Source organism: Colius striatus, chromosome 7 (genome assembly GCF_028858725.1).
Source record: "Colius striatus isolate bColStr4 chromosome 7, bColStr4.1.hap1, whole genome shotgun sequence".
NCBI lineage: Eukaryota > Metazoa > Chordata > Aves > Coliiformes > Coliidae > Colius > Colius striatus.
Window position 1 is genome coordinate 19,992,401 of NC_084765.1, and position 19,146 is coordinate 20,011,546.

The 19,146-nt window shown below is 43.7% G+C and overlaps 1 protein-coding gene across 1 annotated transcript in view; it reads left to right on the forward strand.

The window, feature by feature from the left end:
• The window catches only part of HCN4 (hyperpolarization activated cyclic nucleotide gated potassium channel 4), a 111,906-nt gene that overhangs the window by 22,255 nt on the left and 70,505 nt on the right, over positions 1–19,146 (forward strand). Inside the window, exon 2 of the mRNA XM_061999910.1 lies at positions 6,899–7,322. Within this exon, the coding sequence (XP_061855894.1) occupies positions 6,899–7,322 (424 nt within the window). The remainder of the gene's footprint in view (positions 1–6,898; positions 7,323–19,146) is intronic.

Here is a 19,146-nt window from a genome sequence, read left to right on the forward strand (position 1 = left end):
TTTCCAACGCCTACCATTCTATGTTTCTAGGTATTTCTTAGATAGTAGTTCTAGGTCTGAATAAGTTACTTAAATCTCTAGTATCTCATAATCTATTTGTAATATAGAATGATGATACCTTCTTAATTATGTCTGTTGGGATTTAATTAATATGTGGACATGACTTTGAAAAATGTAGCATGTCGATTATTGTTTAATAATGTAGTGTTAGATTTAAAACCTGATGATACAAAAGCAATAAAATGCTACCTTGCTTGGACTGCAAATGCCATTTTAAAGCATTACATAAGCAACAACCTTCTTCATTTTCCACTCAACAAAATCCATGTAATGATATTTTCAGGTAATAATATGAGTATATGTGTTAAACTTGAAACACAGTATGGAATTCTGAACTGTTCAGAGGGGATTAGGTGAGCAATTATGTAGATTGAAGATAATCATAAATCAAAGGCTAAATACAGACCTTGGAAAAATCTCTTTCCTCAAGTAGAACTGACAGTTGAATTCAATGAAAATTTTGTCAAAGACAACATGTGAATTTTAAGAAATCTGAAGGCAAAGTGCTCCAAGGCATACAACTGGTTTGTAACAGAGGCTACACTGTGACATATCCCTAATCATACATCTGCTTGTGTAAGCACTTCAAATTCATCATCAGCTAATAGTCCTTTCGCTCCTGATAAGGAAGCTAATCACACACAGAACTGTATCCCATATTAGGAACTCACTGATACATACCATTTACTTGCTGATACCTAGCCGAGGCATCATGATGACTATGGCATCTAAGTTCAAAGGAGGAATGAAGGGTTCAGACACTGGCTGCACAGGGCTCTAGTTCTGCTTTTTTGCTGGCATCAGGAGGAGACAGTTGGAGCATCTTCCTTAGACTCACGGATGCAGGTAAACTGCATGTAACCCTTAGCCTCTGTATCTACAGCCCTAAGTATATCTCCACCATTTATTTTCTATGTATTTGCACAGCAACAACTGTCAGTGCAGTTGAATTTGGTGCAGCCCATGTGTGTACCAGGCAGGGACAACCATGACTGAACGAGAAGCAGCTAGGGAATCTGAGAGGAGGCTGGGACACAGAGCACAGCTCTTTTCCTCATGCTGTGGTAATGTATGGCTAATTATTAGTGCTCTCAGAGGATATATTCACAATGGCAGACAACACATATTATTTGCATAGATTGGTCAGAAGGAATTAAAACTGTTTGTCTTATTCTTTAGCTAGATCTCTCTAGTAATTTCCCAGTATACAGCCCACAGAATATTTTTGTAACTCATTTGACTCTTTTTTGGATGGGTATTCTTTTCAAAGAGGTTTTTGGGTGCACAGGTATTTAAATAACTCCATAAAAATAAATGAATTCTTCTAGCAAGTGAATTCTTGGACTTGATATCTGGTTAAGTGTCCTTTAGTGTGGTAGTGAATCACCATGTTTCTCCTATTGTCTCTGTGAATATGCAAAATTTGTAACTCTCCAGTAGAAATATGCCCACTCATATCTGGGAGAAGTAATGCTTCCAAAGACAGAGAAGGGTCTCTTCCTGCTGCTTTCTCTCTCCTCTGTGTTCAGATACCTATGTGAATGGCTGCTTTCTGGAGTAAACTTTCCTCCCAGTGTTGCTGCTCCAGCCACACTGATCTTCGCTAATGCTCTTTACAAAAGATGATTTCTATTTCTAGCCCGGCTAACAGTCCTGGGAATTAAAACACAACCTCCTTCCTGTTAGGATAGTTGCTGCTGAGCACAGCAGTGCCTTAATTTAATGTGCAATCCAGAGGCAGGGGAAAGGAGCTGCCACTCTGGAGAAAAAGGCAGGTTCTCATCACCTCTTTAAGGGAATCGTGTAGCAATTCCTTGCCATACGAAGCAGAGGATAGAGATGATATTTGTCAGTGACACTCTGTTTCTTGAGTCAGCACCCAGGCATCACTCTTGCCTAGGCTTGGTAGAGCAATTGGATTGGTCTTTGGTTTTCATTTTAGCAAGATATGTTTATTAAAGGTCTGTTCTTATAAGGTTAAGAAGGCTGGCCACAGTGTCTGAGCTGAATTCCATTGCTGGTGAGCATATCCTGGCACTTTCAGGTAGACAGGTTTTTGTATACGCTGCTTAGAAAAGATGCATTTTCAGGCAGCACCTCAGTTCAACCCAGAGCTGGCTGCCCTTCAGTAGAAGCTGAAAACATCTAAAAAGCATCCTTAACTTAGAGGTGAAGTTGCTGAAGTCTATTTTCTCGTGAGAGCGCAAACACTGCAGAGCAAGAACAAAAGTTAAAGCCACAGATGTGCCACCACTCAGGGACCAGACTGACACAGTGACACTGACTAGGCTAACCTCTGCTATTCACTGTTTTCTCTCCAGTTGGTCCCAATCCTTCTTGAACACTGTAATTAGTTACACTGCATCACAGAATAGTTTTGAAAAGCACAGCTTATTTAATTTTTAAAAATGACATCCAGAAGCAATATTCCCAGTGTGCTGTTACATTATGCACTAGACAGAACAGAAAAATGACCTAACTTTCTGGTCCAAGCCCACAAACTAATACCTATGAAGTGTCCCTGCTACCAAGTAACTGAGTGACACCAACTATGCTGAAGAGTGCATATTATTGAAGTTTCTTTGCCACACTAATTCTCAGACATATTCTATTACAACTAAATAATATATTAGGAACTCAAAGACTAGAGGTAGCAGTACATATTAACATGTGATTTTCAGATCTGAACAGCATGCATAGAGAAGGATGTAGTACAAAAGCCAAGTGTGTTTGAACAAGACATCTGGTTTATATAGCTCTGGCTGTTCCCTGTGCTGTGAGCTATTCAGTCACACTGAGTCAACTGTAATAAAGTCATACATTCATATTTATTAATTTTTTATGTAGGCTTTTGAAAACAGGAAGAGAAGGGAGAAGACGGGGTATCAGAGGAAGATGTCCATGAGATGCATCTCTCAAATGGTTTTTCAAGCTGTGTGAATAGCTTCAGATCTGCCTAGATTTCAAAATCACATGCAGTTCCTAACCCTTGTTTAGCCTCAGACTTTTGTGGACAAATCCCAGTTTCTTAATTTTGCCATGCAGCTTCTCTATCTGCAAGACAAGGATAATCATTCTATCAGCCTCTCATGGATGCAGGGAAGCCAATTTCATCACTGTCAGCTCTGTGGAATCCCTGGGTGAAAGGAACAACAGAAACACAGAAAAGTTGGGTAACCCCTACCATTCTGTGATTCTAAGATTAATAGCTGGTGCTTGCCCTTACATACATCACATGCACTGTTAGTCATTTTAGCCCATAATTTACAGGGAGTGAAAAGATGTTCCTCAGTATAAATACAAAATGACACACAGGCGATATTAGACCTCTGATGTGTCCCTGAGTCCAAATCCAGTGATGCCACCCTGAGTCATATATGGGTAAAATGAAAATGTGCAGGAGCTGTGGCGTCTGAATGGTTCCATTGTAGCATTGTAAAGGCTGGTGAATTTCCTGTACTGAAATTGGTATGCAGACCAAATTCTTGGTGGATTTTGGCTTTTTCTGCCTCCTTTGTAGAGTTTCCTTCCTGACACCATGGATACCCTTTTGTTAGCAGGGCTGCATTGGATACAGAAGTTTACCTTCTGTGTTTTGGAAGTGATGGCTTTAATGATCAGAACTGCAGGGAGCCTGTGGCAATAATCTTGAGTCACTAGTACAGCCCTGAGAAGAACTGTGGCAATGAGTTTTAGCAGTTCGTCTTTGCTTGCTCACATTGCGAACCATGATTCTCTCTGGACAGTTCAGCAGTAAGAGCAGACTAGGCCTGAAGAGGATATGTGAAGAGAGTTTGAAGATCTTAGAAATGAAATAGCAAGAAATGCTGGAAATCAAGATGAAAGACAGCTGACCATGGTATGACCATGCTTGAATACGAGAGTCGTCTGAGGTAGCAGGGAGTGCTACTGTCAGGCAGAAAGCAGTTTACTGAGGTTATGTGTGTGGAAAGCATCTTTCTGTGAGCCATCCTATCCACTGTACCCAGTTGTCACTAAGTATTGAAAATGATCAACCAGTATAAAAATAAGAGGAATAAAAATCCTAAGATCTCTGAAAAAGGCTGTCTTGCTTTTACATTTCTGCATGTCTGGCCATGTCTGTCTCATGCCATTAATTTGAAACTTGGGGAAAATTATTTTCATTGTGCATATCTCCTCCTGTATCCCCTAAGGCAAATTAAAGATGTCTGGGAGGTTATTTATTTTCGATAATAATACACACAGTGCTTTCAGACTTCCTCCTATTGTGTGATTATCTAGATTAATTGACTAGGAAAGCTGCAGCATCATCTCAGGCCCTTAATAAGGCAGACTGCAACATGGATTTATCCAATATTAATGCATATTACTGTATGACACGTCCTGGCTTTTAGAAGCATACAGACAAATCTCGTTGCTGAGTGTCTACCAGCACCAACAGTGAAGTGGAGGATTATATGAAGTGAAGGATTGCATGCTACCTTGCCTACACGATCATGGCACACCTTGAAAGCAAGAAGGAGATAGATGATGACATTTTTAGAAACCTCATTAACAGAACTGTGTTCAGTTTTGAGCCCCTCAGTACAAGAAAGATACTGAGGGGCTGGAGTGTGTCCAGAGATAGGCACCAGAGCTGGGGAAGGGTCTGGAGAACAAGTCTTATCAGAAGTGGCTGACAGACCTAGGGATGTTCAGTCTAGAGAAGAGGAGGCTGAGGGGAGACATGATCACTCTCTGCAACTACCTGACAGGAGGTTGTAGCGAGATGGGGTTTGGTCTCTTCTCCCAAGTAATGAGTGGTTGGACAAGAGGAAACAGCCTCAAGTTGTGCCAGGGAAGGTTTAGACTGGAGATTGGGAAGAACTTTTTCACTGAGAGGGTGGTTAAACACTGGCACAGGCTGCCCAGGGAGGTGGTCGAGTCCCAGCCCTGGAGATATTGAAGAGCCATGTAGCTGAGGTGCTGAGGGACATAGTTTAGTAGTGGGCTTGGCAGTGTGAATAGATGGGCTCAATGACCTTAGAGGCCTTTTCCAACCAAAATGATTCTATGATTGTATGATAATTTTGCTCATATTAAGGGCTATTCCTGTCAGCCTCTGCTGAATGTTCCTGAGAATTGCTGGTGTGTTGCTGTTTTGTGATGCTGCCTATGTATGTGTAGTCGCTGGAATCTTAAAAATACTTTTAGTGGCTTAAAGTGTTATGTTCTTAACAGGGACAGAGAATCTATACAGAGAAGGCTTTTAAAGCATATCCTGTCCTTTTTGCTTTTCTGCTGAGAGTTTAACAAATTGGTACGGTTGCCTCACTATAGTGATACTGTTCTGCAGCAGCTCTGTCTGGTCCAAAGCTCAGTCTTAGGCCAAAAGCTAGATTTTTAGGACCTTTAAGGCAAATCTAAGCAGACCATGTGTCCTTCAGCAAACTCAACAGTTGCCTTTGTTACATCATAGTAAAGCCAGAATGACTCTGTTGACTTAACCACTATTGAGACAATTGATTTAACGGAAGGTTTAATTCTCTCCCTTGTGTTAACTTGCTGTTGCCTTTTTTATGGTCTAGGAAGTTAAGCATTTCATATTCAGAGGTTTAAAAAACATATAAACATCGTGGTAATTTGCAGTACTGACTGGAAGAGCCACTGCAGATTTCTGGATGTTGCATCTTTGGTTTGGTTTGGTTTGATTTGGTTTGGTTTGGTTTGGTTTGGTTTGGTTTGGTTTGGTTTGGTTGAAGCAACCAGATCTGATAATTGGTTTGCTCTGTTGACTTTGCTCATTTGCTGTGACAATTACTGCAAATTATTTAGATACCTCACAATATTATAGCAACTGCCCTGTAGCATCCAACGTAGAGCTGATGAAATATAGGCAATGTGAAACCACATAAAAGGGCGTCTCTACTTGTGAAACATTTCGAAGGGGCTGGAGCATCACAGTGTTGGCCAGTGAGTCTTCTTTGGGAGACTCCTCAATAAAGTATGAGATCCAGTCCACATTCTGGCCAAAATGTGGTAATATTGTGTTACTGTGTATCTTTTAAATTTATCTGGGGAAAATCTTTTAAAAATCCCAAATAGATAAATTAGGAGCTTCAGACTCTGTGTGCATTCAAAACCAAAAATGAATGTTGTTGTAAGGCCCACGGGATAATATTATCTTGCCACTAAAGTGAAGATAAGCTTCTTGGAGACTGTGCTTCATGCAAGGGTAGTTAAATTTTGTTGATGCTTGCTTTAAAAATTAAATAGATATTTCCAGGCACATGACTCCAAGCTTCATTGATTATTTCAGTACAACATGGAAGTATAGGGTGTGGACTATACTCCTGAAGTCCATACTCAGCGTAAACTCGGGTCAGCAAGAAATCTAAACTGAACAGGAGATCACAGCACAGTCTTCAGTTCTGTCCGGTTCCAAATGCTGTCAGTGCTGGCTACTCGTAAAGAAGGATTAGGCAGTAGGAGCAAGCCTGATGATTTTCACTCCAAATGGCTTTCTTGGCGTATGAGCCCCAAGGCCTTTCATATACTTGTTCTCTCTCTCCCTACACCTAACTGTTGCTGTAGTAACTGCAAGTACGGCATTCTCTTCTCCGGTGACTCTGAAGTCCCTGTGGAAGTTTTCAAGCAGGCATGTCCAGCCATGTGCACAATTCCTTACTGAACTCTTTAAGCCAGAGATGAGTGTTCCTGGGATCTTAAGTACTCATTCTGAGGACATCAGGGAGACTAGCACAGCATAAGGAAGGAATGACAGTAGAGATGTGTGAAGCACATGAGTTCTGTTGGCTTTAGGTCCCTGATCTCCTATGCTATAGCTGATATCACCTGTCTCTGTCTTGCTACCCAGGTTTTATTGGGATTTGACCATGCTGCTCTTGATGGTAGGGAACCTGATCATCATCCCTGTGGGCATCACTTTCTTCAAGGATGAAAACACTACCCCATGGATTGTCTTCAATGTGGTTTCAGACACGTTCTTCCTCATCGACCTTGTCCTCAACTTCCGAACAGGCATTGTGGTGGAGGACAACACAGAGATCATCCTAGACCCACAGAGGATCAAGATGAAGTACCTGAAGAGCTGGTTTGTGGTGGATTTTATCTCCTCCATCCCTGTGGACTATATCTTCTTGATCGTTGAAACACGCATTGACTCTGAGGTGTACAAGACAGCCCGGGCACTGCGCATCGTGCGCTTCACGAAGATCCTCAGCCTCCTGCGGCTGCTGCGGCTCTCCCGGCTCATTCGCTATATTCATCAGTGGGAGGAGGTAAGCAGAGCCTCTGATGCACTTGTGTCCTAAATCTTTTCTACACTTACACTGGTATTACACAAAAGTGCTTTCTTTGAATGCCCCGTCTCCTGCTTCATACCACCGTGATTGCTAAGAATTGTATCTTAAGTCTAATGCTTTGCCTTTAGCAGGTTCCCGAGAGGATCTTCAGCATATTGTTACTTATTCACTTGAGACCGCACTGCCTGCTTCACGATCATAGTGTATATAATCTGTGGAGTTGATGCGTGAGCTGGGAGAAGAGATGGCACAGGCAGATACCCTGAGGAAGCATGTAGGTACAGAGCTGCTGGTGAGCAGAGCAGTTATCCAAGCAGTGCGGTCTTTTCCTCTCAGAGCCCCAAAAGGCCCAGAAACAGCTCAGGGGAAAGGTCTAGAGACAGACAATTTGCAGAACCTCTGGCATTTGTTTACCAAAACATCATCTTTTACATGCTTATCTCTTGACTAAATGGCTTGGTGATGCATTTATAACCTTGCCGCTTTCTAAATTCTGACACTATGTTAAGAGGAAGAGAACAGAAGAGCAATCTGCAGACAAATAGAGTCTGTTTAAAGACATAAAGATCTGGTGAAGAGCAAGAGCCTTACTACCCCAGGACCCTGTGCTGTTCCCAGGGGAGCTCCAGTACACTGCATGAGTTGTCAGGTGTAATGTGAGTGAAGTCACAACCTCACAAGTAGCTTGAAAATTAGTTATTTTTTCCTGTCTCTGTGCTCTCCAAAGCAGAGAGAAAGCTCCCTGCAGCTTTCTCCACATGTCAGGAACATGTTTTCAGGACAAGGAAAACTGGTCAAGGCAATTTCATCTTCCTTCCCATACTTTCTCTTCTGTTTGGAGCAGAGCCTGATGCAGAGCATGATCTAATGCAGAGTGTGCTCCTGGGAATGTGGAGGGAAAGCAGCCATGCAAGTCACGGCTAGATTGCACCGAGCTGTCAGAGCACTAATTCATGATAGAGCTGAACCGTTTTCCTCCTCCCAGCATCACAGACTCGGAAAGAGAGCACTGGTGCATACTATACAAATTTCAGGCTTTCTTTTTGTGGGGAAATAATTTGCGAATGCTTCACTTACAGCAGAGCATAACACCTTGTTGAAGTTTGGGGTGACATTGTGCAAGGTGCTGTGCAAATGTATAGGGAGAGACTGCCCTGAAAAATTCACAGCTGGATTGATTTTCTTCATAGCACAGGCTACTGGCAGGAAGTGCATGGAGAGATGGAGATAAATAAAGCAAAAGTGTCCTTCCCAGCATGACTCAGTAAGTCAGACTGAGCAGAGCAAAGAAATATCTCCAGATCTGTTGTCTTGTCCCTCGGTTGCATTGCTTCCCTGTCCTCTAATCCAAGAATGCTCAGGAAAGGCAAGTTGGTAGCTCAGGCTGTTGTTACAGTTGCTCCTCTGTACAGATTTACATCTAGCCTTGGCAGTGCAGCACTCCGTGCTTGCATGTCTCTGCTCCTTGACTTCCTTTCTGTAAAGTGGTTGAAGAGAATTTAAGCGTACTTGCCGTTGATTATACTGAATTCGGTTTTTAAAGTAGCAAAATGAAAGCAAATCAGTGCCCTTTCCCTGTCTTGCCTCTCATGCAGCGTCACTGAGCAACCATTTCTAGTTTCAATCTCACAATACAAATTGATGGACACTTTCCCTCTTACTGGCTGTGATGGGTCCTGGGGAATGGCACAGCCAGGTGCTTGCCAGGACCTCCAAAGAACAGACTCCCTGGAATGATGCAGTGCTGCAAGTGGAAGGGACAGATGGTGTTGAATTGCAGTTTGAGACTGCAATGCAGACTGTGTTATGCATTGCAGAGGCCAGCAGAGCAAACATGATAGTCTTTTTTTTTCAAACAGGGCTTGGCCCAAGCAGCAGTTTCCCAGAGAGAGTAGAATACTTGAAGGTTTTCCACCCTCTCAAATGGGGATGGGAAGCAGAGAGAAGGGGTAATCCCTTGTAATTGGTGCAGTGCATGCTACAAAGCAACAAGGAGACGGGGAAGAGAAATGCTTCTTCATTTTTGCATGGGAGTAAATGGTTGTGCTCCTTGGAACCACACTGACAGCTCTTTCTTCCTCTTACTCTGAAGTGCTGCAGATGATCCATCTCTGAAAGCTCACATGAATCTTTCCCCACAGTGGTGATCTGGAAGTGTTAATTCCTGCAGGAGGGAGCAGTGTTGAACCAGACTTACTCATAGTGTATTCAAGGGGCAAGATGCTGTGCAGGGTTAAAGGAGGAGAAGGACTGAGAAGGAGAAGGAGTTGATGAAGACTTCTGTTCTTCTTTGCCCCTCCACACTATCTTGTCTCCTAGGTAGCATCCTTCTTGCTTAGGCTCTTTGCATATGACCAGATAAGCTAAAAAGACTTGTGAGTAACACACGGCTGGTCCACTGAGGAAGAGCATGTGTGCAAACTATAGAAATATGTGTAGGACAGCCTGAAGCAGAGTTCACAGAGGTGGATGGACCAGGCAGAGGGGGAGGGTGCTGCCCTCTGTCTAGGCAGAGACACCCGCTTACCTGTACTGGCCTTACGCAGAGACTTTTGATGGAGCAATCGCTACTGGCTTGCTTATAGCTACTGCTGAGACTCTGGGTCCTGTGTGAGGAGGAGAGGGGAATCCAGTATACGTGGAGATGTTTATCAACTCACTGTGCCTCCTGGATGAACCTTACATCTGTGCATTAGTGTAACTACAATGGAGCACAGGGCTAAGTGGTAGCTTCCTGAGCTCATGGTGAGCCTCTCCATATCTTCCCCTGCAATTGTCCATGCTCTGCATGAATTTATCACTCACCCTGCGGTGAGGAGGTAGCAGCCTTCTCTATGGCTGCAGTGCTGTAAAACAACCAGCCACTCATCAGTTCCAGATCAACGCTAGTCAAGAATCTGGGTTTGAGAGCCAGTGTTTTGAAGTAACTGCACCATTCTGGCTCAGCAGTGGTCTACTCTGACATCCTCCTCCACATCTGAAACACATGGACAACAGATGTGGAACTACAGATGGACAAACAACCTAAAGAAAAAGCAAAAGAGAAAAAGAAGAAAATCTAATGCACTCGTATTCACTGGAGTGCAAAACTTAAGCTTAATTCCAAATGTAGCAGTTTCATTTGCATTATCCATTTTGCTTGAGTGGTCCGATGAATGAATTTACCAGTAGGGTAGAATATAAATAGAGTCTTTTTGAAGTGTCTGCTGTATCTACCTTGCAATAGGAAACTTGATTGCAATGTAGGAAGTCATACTTACACTGGCTTGAGACTGGCTTGCCTGAATATCATGTTATAAACTTCAGTGCCTGGCAGTTGCCAAAGCCATAGGCAGAGATCCAGGAGGGCTGACATAGTCTGTCCTGCCAGAGATAGAGCAAATATAGGTATTTCAGTTGTACTCCACATCCTGGGAAGCTCTTGCTGTCTCCACCATTGAACTACTCCAACCAATAGCTCTTCAGAGTATCCAGGTTAGTCTATCACTCTTGACCATGGGAGCAGCATGGAGGCACATTATACACACAATCTCTCTGAAGGGAGCTGGGCCTGCACACTGCTGTCCCTGAGATAGCCAGCCTTCAGAAAAAGCAGGCTCTGAACAGCAACATCCTGCAAACTGAGTCCCAAGGTCACTCAGCAGAAAGAAAAAAGCAGAATAATTCCATGTAACCCTTATACTCAATCAAAATGATGCAATGCAGTTCGGGTTGTGTGTTAGCCAAAAAAAACCAACCCAAACCTCTTTAGGTTTTCAGAGGGAAATACGATGGATATTTTTTTTAAAAGAAGAATTTGCTGAGCTTTCCCTATTTTATGCACAACATCTACCACCATGTTTGGTGCCAGATGCAGTAACCTATATTTAAGATCAAACTGTTTTGACTTATCAACAAGGAACATTTGTTGGGACAATTGGAAAATCCTACTCCTATAAATAGGTTTCCAAATAGCACATAGGTTAAGATAATATAAATGTTTTGATTTTAGAATCTGTGTGAGGAATTATGATGGGAAAGAAAGGAACTAACTGGTTTTGATGTCCGCCACAATGCTAAGGTTACTGTGAGAGGATTTGTTCAGATTTTTGCCAGAAAAAAATATAGTTGTCAATTTTTGCAACTGAAACCTGAAGAAAAGGATAATTTGATGATTTTCAAACTATTGTGTTGTCGTGGTTTGGCCCAGACAGCACAGCAGCACCACAACAGTCTCTTGCTCGGTGCCCCCATTCACCCCCACCCTCGTTAGGATGGCAGAGGCCCCAGAGACATGGGAGTAAAAAGATAAGCAAGGTTGTTGTGGATTGAGACAAGGGCAGGGAGAGCTGGCTGCCAATTATGGTTCTGGGCAAAACAGACTCCAGTACTCGACTTAGAGAGGAAAGTAGGAAAGTTTATTCTACTGCCTATTAGAAACAGAACGGCATAAAAGCAAAAAGGGAGTAGGATGATGAGAAAATTGCACCCAGCACTTGAAGATCTCCCTCCCCCATCCCTCCTTTCTTCCTGGGCCCAGCTCACTGCTCCCCAGGTCTCTACCTTCTCCCCCCTCAGCGGCTTAGAGGGTCAGGGAATAGGGGATGTGGTCAGTCTCTCACACATGGGCTCTGCCTCTTCTCTCTTCTCAGATGAGGACAACTCCTGGCATTCTTCCCCTGCTCCAACACGGGGTCCCTCCCCCTGGACACTGTCCTTAATTAACTCCTCTGGTGTGAGTTCTTCCCAGCAGCTGCGGCTTCTGCCGATACAGGTTCCTTCACACGGGACGCAGTCCTTGGTGAATGTCTGGCGTGGATTCTTTGCTCGTGGCCTCTTCTGGGCATAATTTTAATGAGCTGCTTTGTTGTGGGTTTCTTCCCACAGTTTAGAGCTTCTGTGAATATTGCTCCCTTCCTCGGGACATGGCCTCCTCCAGCCATAGCTTTAATAAAAACCTGTCTCGGAGTCTGTAGTGAAGTGATTGGGTCCCTTCCACGGGATACAGCCTCCTCCAGCCATAGTTACTGCCCCTGGCTTGGGGTTCTTAGAAAATGAGTCACTGCCCCTGATACGGGGTCTTTACAAAATGGAAACAAATCTCAGCTTTGCCAGTCTTCTCCATAGAATGCAGGGGAGTCTCTGCTCCAGCACACCTCCTCGTCTTTTCCCTCACTGACCTTGGAGTCCGCATGGTTGTTTCTCTTGCTCTTCCTACTCCTTGCACCACCACCAGCCAGAAGAAGAAGAAGGGAGAGAAGAAGGAAGAAACAGGAAGAAGCCTTCTCTTCCAGCTTCTTAAAAAGTGATTGTGGAGGCGTCTAATTGGCTCAGCCCCAGAAGTGGGTCTGGCTCTGAGCTGGGGAGAGTTGCAAGCAACTTCTTACAGAAGCCACCTTTACAGCCCCTTCCCCCTTACCATAAAAGGCTGTCGTGTCAAACCATGACATGTGTCAAGGAAATTTTGAATTTTTTTCTGCACACTCTCCTTAAGTTTCAATATTATATAGAAGTTTTAGAATAGAAGGAATGCATCTTCTCAGTTACTGGGCACAGATTCTGTCATCTGAAATATGACATAACTTTTAAGAAGACTCAGAGATACTCAGAAAATTGATTCAAAGTCCAGAGAGTCTACATGGAAGAACTAGGAGAGAGCTTCCAAGGACTATAGAGAATATGGCTCCCAATTGATTTTCATTTTGATTTGAACAGCTAATTCCCTTAATTTCTTCTGACCTATTTGTATCCTTCCTTAAATTAAATTAAAATAATGTGGCTAGTGGCCTGGAGGAGGAGGTAATGTTAGGCCAAATCCAGAACTAGATCCCGAGAGAGGAGGAGCTGGGTGAAATCATTGTTCTCAAGTAGCAGAATCAGGTCCCATTCAATAAGCAGTTCCAAATAGCTTAGCAGATTTTTTTATGGATATGTTTTCAATTCTGTTGTGTTGACTAGCAAGGCAGGCCCACGAGAGTAACTCATTAAAACCTCAGAGCACCCTTGAGTAAAGCCAGACTCCACAGACACTGGTAATGTGACAGGGAGGGGGAGAACAGGCTCGGTTTCTTTCCAAATTTACATTACCTCTTTTCTGAAGGCAGCATTATCAAGCATTTGTCTTTAAAGCTTACAGGAGCTTATTAGATACGGTAATTTTCATTATCACTACACAAAGTGACTTAAGCATTTTTCTTTTTAAGAGAAAAACCTGGCTGCACTGAAATCGATGGCAAAAAATCTCTTGTTGGCATATTAGAAAGTGATTGTTCAAGATTTTGCTACAGCCTTTTACAATGAAGTGTTTTCACTTGTGCAGCACGATGTCCTTGCAGAGGGAGGACAGACCACAGAAGGAGACAGGTGTTCTCCATTCCTATATTGACAGTACTTTTTCCCTCTGTTGCCCATGGGTAGGCAGTGATTCATCCCCTGCCTTATGCTATGTTACCTCTTAAGAGAAAGAAACCTATAAAACTTTTTTTTTTGGTGAGGTTTCTCTCTAGCAGGAAGTTCTACTGCTAGGATGCAAATTAAACTTCTCATCTGGGCAACGGGAATATGATTTCAAAGAGAATATCCTAAAAAATGGGTTATAATGGATTATGAGGAGCCCGGCAAATAATTGAATATCTGCACAGCTACAGAGACTGCCACAAAACAGAAAAAGCCTTTTATTATTTTACAGTCAAATTCTGGCAGTGCTTAATGTGTCTTCTGTCAACAAAATAGTATGATGGGGGAATAGATGGCTTGAGGGGTTAGGATTAGGGCATAGAGCCATTTGTCACTAGTTCAGATCCAGCTTGTAGCAAGTGGAAGTAATTTGCTGTCTCATGGATAGTTTTGTCCCTGCCCTGTTCTTAGTAGACAGGTGCCTGTGTGACATTATAATCTGGGAGACTGGCCCTGGTAAGCCTCAGGCTGCCTGTATTAGCAGAAATAGGGTTAAATTTCCCCCACCTCTGCAGTGAAATCCGCACTGACTAGGGTATAAGGCGTGTTAATAAGAGGGTGTTGCCTGTGCCCAGCCTGTGGTTCTCTGTGTCACAACGGCCAGCAGTCTGGGCTTTAACACTGGGATGGAATTGTACAGGTTTTCAAAAGAGATAGGCTGATATCCTAATGATCTCTAATCACTATGATATGAGCTGGTTGCTGCTCCAGCCTTTCATTTTCCTCTTCCCTCAGACTCCCCCTAGCCTGCTCCTTATGTGTCCCTTCACTGTGCTTAGTGTTGTTTGCCTTTCACTTGGGGAGCTCATGTCTCTGTATTTCTCTGCCAGCACCAGCTGCCTGCAGCTCAATGCCCATATCTTGCCAGCTGCATTTTTCTTCAGGCCATTGTTTTTTGGAGGAGGGGGTTCTGGCAGGCTTTATTATTTCTGTTGTGTCACAATAACAGAGGGTGCTCAAAGGAGAAGTGCTGAAGTCTGACATGAAGATTCCTGAGTCAGTGTCATTTTCTAAGATTTAATACCATGGAGGCTGCTCACTTTATTACTGGGGCATGCTCCCACTGATGTGGGGACCTTGAGCATGCTGATGGTGTTGCTGTTATATAGGTGACATATGAGGTGTTGCAGCCTACATCAAGGATGGCTGTTAACAGAAAGAAGGATCTTCACAATCCTTGAGGAAAATTGGGAGCCTTCCAAATCACAGAAAAATCCTGTGAGCTCAGGACCCACCAAGGGCAGTGCCCAGTTCCCTTAGACTGTGGGATACAGATTAACACTTCGGTAGGGCTGTCCCACATAGAAAAAGGCCAACCTGAAAGGACTCTGTGGAGCTGGGGACTCAACCATCTCAGGTTGAGTATGTGCCCTAACCACCAGTGCTCTGCATAGCCTTGAGCCAGTACATGGTGTGTATCTGTGATGTACATATATATAGTGCTGATGTTGGGGATAGCTGATACAGCTTTGGAAGCCATTCAGAGGGAGATTCCTGTTAGCATCTGGGTTGCTGATCCAATGCCAAACTTGTTTTTGTCTTTTAGCAGTATGGGAAACATGCTTTGCCAAACTTCCCCAATGCTTAAAGGCCAGCATGTCTAAGGCAAATTAACTTTAGCGAGTGGCAGCAAATTAATTGCTCTACTTGCTGAAGCTTCTTCCAGGAAGGCACTATTGATTGCATTCATATTAAGTGAAAAACTTTAATGAGGTAGCTGAAGAGAACAGCATTTCCTTGCCTCACTTTTTGTATTTACTAAGACAGGGTTGGAAATGAACATGTTGAATCCATAAGTTGTGTTAGCGAAGCGGGAGCTTGGTCCAAATAGGATCCTGAGACAAAAAATAATCAAATTGGTTAGCAGAGGGAGCAGAAAAGGGAATTTTGGAGTGTAAGAAGGAACATGGCAGTGTGGAGTTGCTTTTTGTCAAGAGAGATTGAAGTTAGTTACTCCATCTCCCTACAGAGCATCCTCCTGTGGCCTGAGCCAGATAGGGGGCAAGGGGAGGTGCCAGCTGGTGACCTGGATAACTGCTTCTGCTGGACTGGGGTGAAAGAGAAAGCAAAATACCTTACTCACTGCCAGAATGAAGGGCTTAGGTTCTGAAAAAGGATCTGTGTGTGAACAACTCTTTAGATATGTGTCTGTTTTCTCCTGTCTGATTTGCTTTGCTTGTCTCTCCCCTCAAAGCTGGTGGGCACACTGAGGCACCACTGGACATGGTAATGGGTACCTACCTTGTCCATTTTATTCTGGTAAGTGGGTAAAGCTGGTGGGAGAGAATAAGCAATTATCAATACACCTCACTATCTGTAGACAAACTCCTTTGGCAAGTGCTGTTGTGTCATAGAACTTAAAGCAGAGCAAAAGCCTGAAGCCCTCTCCCAGAGGTCTGTAGGACGGAGTGCAGCATTCAGATCAAAGACTCCAACAAAAGCTCTAGATAATACTGTCAGTTGAAGAATTCATATGCATTGCCATGCAAACGAGGTACCCAAAGGCAAGCTCTTGCCTTTCAAAGGTTCTATGCACCAAGGAAGGGCATAGGACGCCAGCCATGCAGAAAGGTGAGGACCCATCCTGCCCATGGGCCTGCACAAGGGCTGGGCTGGCTGGAAGGGTCTGACCCTGGCCAGACTGGCTGGGGATAAGAGGAACACTCTCCCACAGGGCAGCGTAACCCAAGACCAGATCTCACTTTCACTCTAGAGAAGTTGCCAGTCACAGTGCAAGACTCTCTGCAACACACTATGTTTGGGGAACTGGAGCTAGAAAGCCCTAGCCCTGAGAAAATGATTGTTTTTCACCTTCTTTTCTTCTTCACAGAAATATGCAAATATAATGCAAATCAGCCTTACTTTCCCCACTAGTTTGAGGTGAATGCAAGAAGTCTTTCTCGGGAAGGACAAGCTTCACCTCTCAGCAAGACTCAGAGAGATGCAAAGGTTTAATGGGCAGGAGCCTTATTGATGAAGTTATTTTCTGAGCACTGCTGTGAAAAGAGCTGTTTTGAAGACAGTTTCAGGACATGCAATTATCTAGTTTGCCAGCCTAATGCATTCAACTTAACCTCATTTTTATGAAGCAGAAATCAATGTGATAACTTTTTCAGAGCTGAGAGATGACATTTCATTCTTTCTTCTTTCATAAGGATGCATATTTTTAAGCTCCCTCTTCTACTTTAACTCTTCCCTCTCCCAGTTTTGATTAAACAGGAATACCCCAAGGGCTAGAGGAAAGGATGAGGCAATATCCACATTCCCGGCGTCACATTAGAATGGAAAATGTTTCTGAAATCTCTTTGCCATGCATGGCAAAATGAACTATAGCTATGACTTCAGTACAAGAGTCTTATTATTCATTTTATTCAAGCACCACTTTACCAAAGAGGAATGCTAATGTGTTGGCAGTGTTGATCTTCACCCCAATTTTTCATTCCATGGACCACAGTTCCTCTGTTTTCTGGTCTTCCAGTGTCTGTCACCTCTACTCCCACACAGTCAGGGATATTTTGGTGACTGTTTCTCCCTTGTGTCTTCTCCCCTTCCTAAGCAAGATATCCTGCAGAACAGCAGATGCCAAAGCTATGAGCTGGATGATGCTTATCCAGAAGTCCCTCACCAAAATTATGCCATAAAATTGAAGAGGGAAGGGTAATTGTCATGCTTATGCCTCCTCTCCTACCCCTGGCAATTCCTGAAGTGAGTTACACCACACATGCAGTCTTTTAGTCTAGTTGTGCAAAATCCTTGCAGACTAAAGATAAAACTTTACAATAAAAATCTTCATCCCAGGCTTACTGTGCTGCATGTAATGATGTACCCATCATGAGTGCTTTACTTTTTAATTTTTGTCAGGTAAATGTGAGTTATACCTCTCTCCCACAATCAGTGCTCTGGGACTGGGTTTTTGTGTTACAGAAATGAGATGCCCCTTGTTTCGGGCTTTTCCTAGTGGGTGACTGGCACAACAGTCCCAAAGAGCAGAGCAGCCCAAGTTAGCCCCAAGGCTAGTGGTGCAGGTCTGCATGGGTGACTTAACAGAGCTACCTTGGATGTGCTGTGGCCTTGGAGGGAGGGCTAGTGGTAGCCAGCCCCATGCTGCCCTGGGCTGGGTCAGCTGCAGAGCAGCCTGGACCATGCAGCACTCTCATTTCTCACCTTAGTGGTTCTCTACACCATCAAATTGGTCAAGGGCAGAATCCAAGGGTGTATGTGTGCATGTACAGAGGGAAAGGGGAAGGAGAACTGTGGACTTTGGCTTTTTAATCTAAAGAGAGAACTCTTTTTCCCTGACAATGGTGTCCTTCTATACCTTGGCAGAGCCGTGTAGCAGGCAGTTCCCTGCCGAACTGCTGGTAATTTTATCTATGCCATTTGCTCATCCAGTATTTATGAGGGAGAAGCCAGAAATCAGAGAGGGCCTGATCATGGGAAACGTTCTGCCTTTCGTGACAACTGGAAAAGAGAGAGAGGTAATCTGAAAACAGAAACACCAGAATTATTATTCTAGCTTCCTTCTGGGTTTAGGATAAACCATGTGCCTGTATTTCCACAATGTTCTTTCCATAAAATGAGATAATAATGTAGTCACCTCACACATCTTAAACAGCTGCAGTTCATTCATGCTTCTGAGGTGCTGTTAGCCCTGGGATCTGCTCTAACACAGACCTAGAGCAATCCCACTGAAATATGGCAAAAACATAAGCTTCTCTGCTAAGTACCCTTTGGCAGATCCACCCCCCAGGTCTCGAGGGAAATTGTTCCTACACTTCTCTAGAAACAGAGCCCTAATCCAATGTGGACTTATATCTCTACCACAGCATACTCTGCTGTGTCATGTAGCTTTTCATTATTCTGTAATGGATCTAATATCCTCTCCCTTGACTTGTTGACTTGAGGTCATCAAGAACATAGGATGGTATCATGGTTACTCTGTGTCTTTGATCCCTGAGAGTTAGAAGAGGAACAATCTGGAGTATTTCTCAGATTTGGATCCAGCCAGGATGGACCATCAAGGAAGGACGATGTTTTATGCAGAGTGTAAATCAGCTTGGGGTAGGAGGAAACTGGTCTGAGGGAAAATCTTGAGATAAGGAGTGAGTCAGGTGTGGACCAGGAGCCCAAGATAGTTTGAGACAAATTGAAAGAGACTTGGTGCAACATTAATGGAGGAGACAGCAGTAACACTGTGGGCAGCAAGCTTGGGGAGAGGAGGCCACTGTGCAGAGCACTGCCCAGGGCTGGGTCTGCACAAGGCCATGACCAGGGAGTGGGGAACAGCCAGAGTTTGGTTCACTTCAGGTCTGGCTCTGCTCTAGCATGGTGGAGCCTCAGGAGGGTGAACTTTGAGAGAACCTCT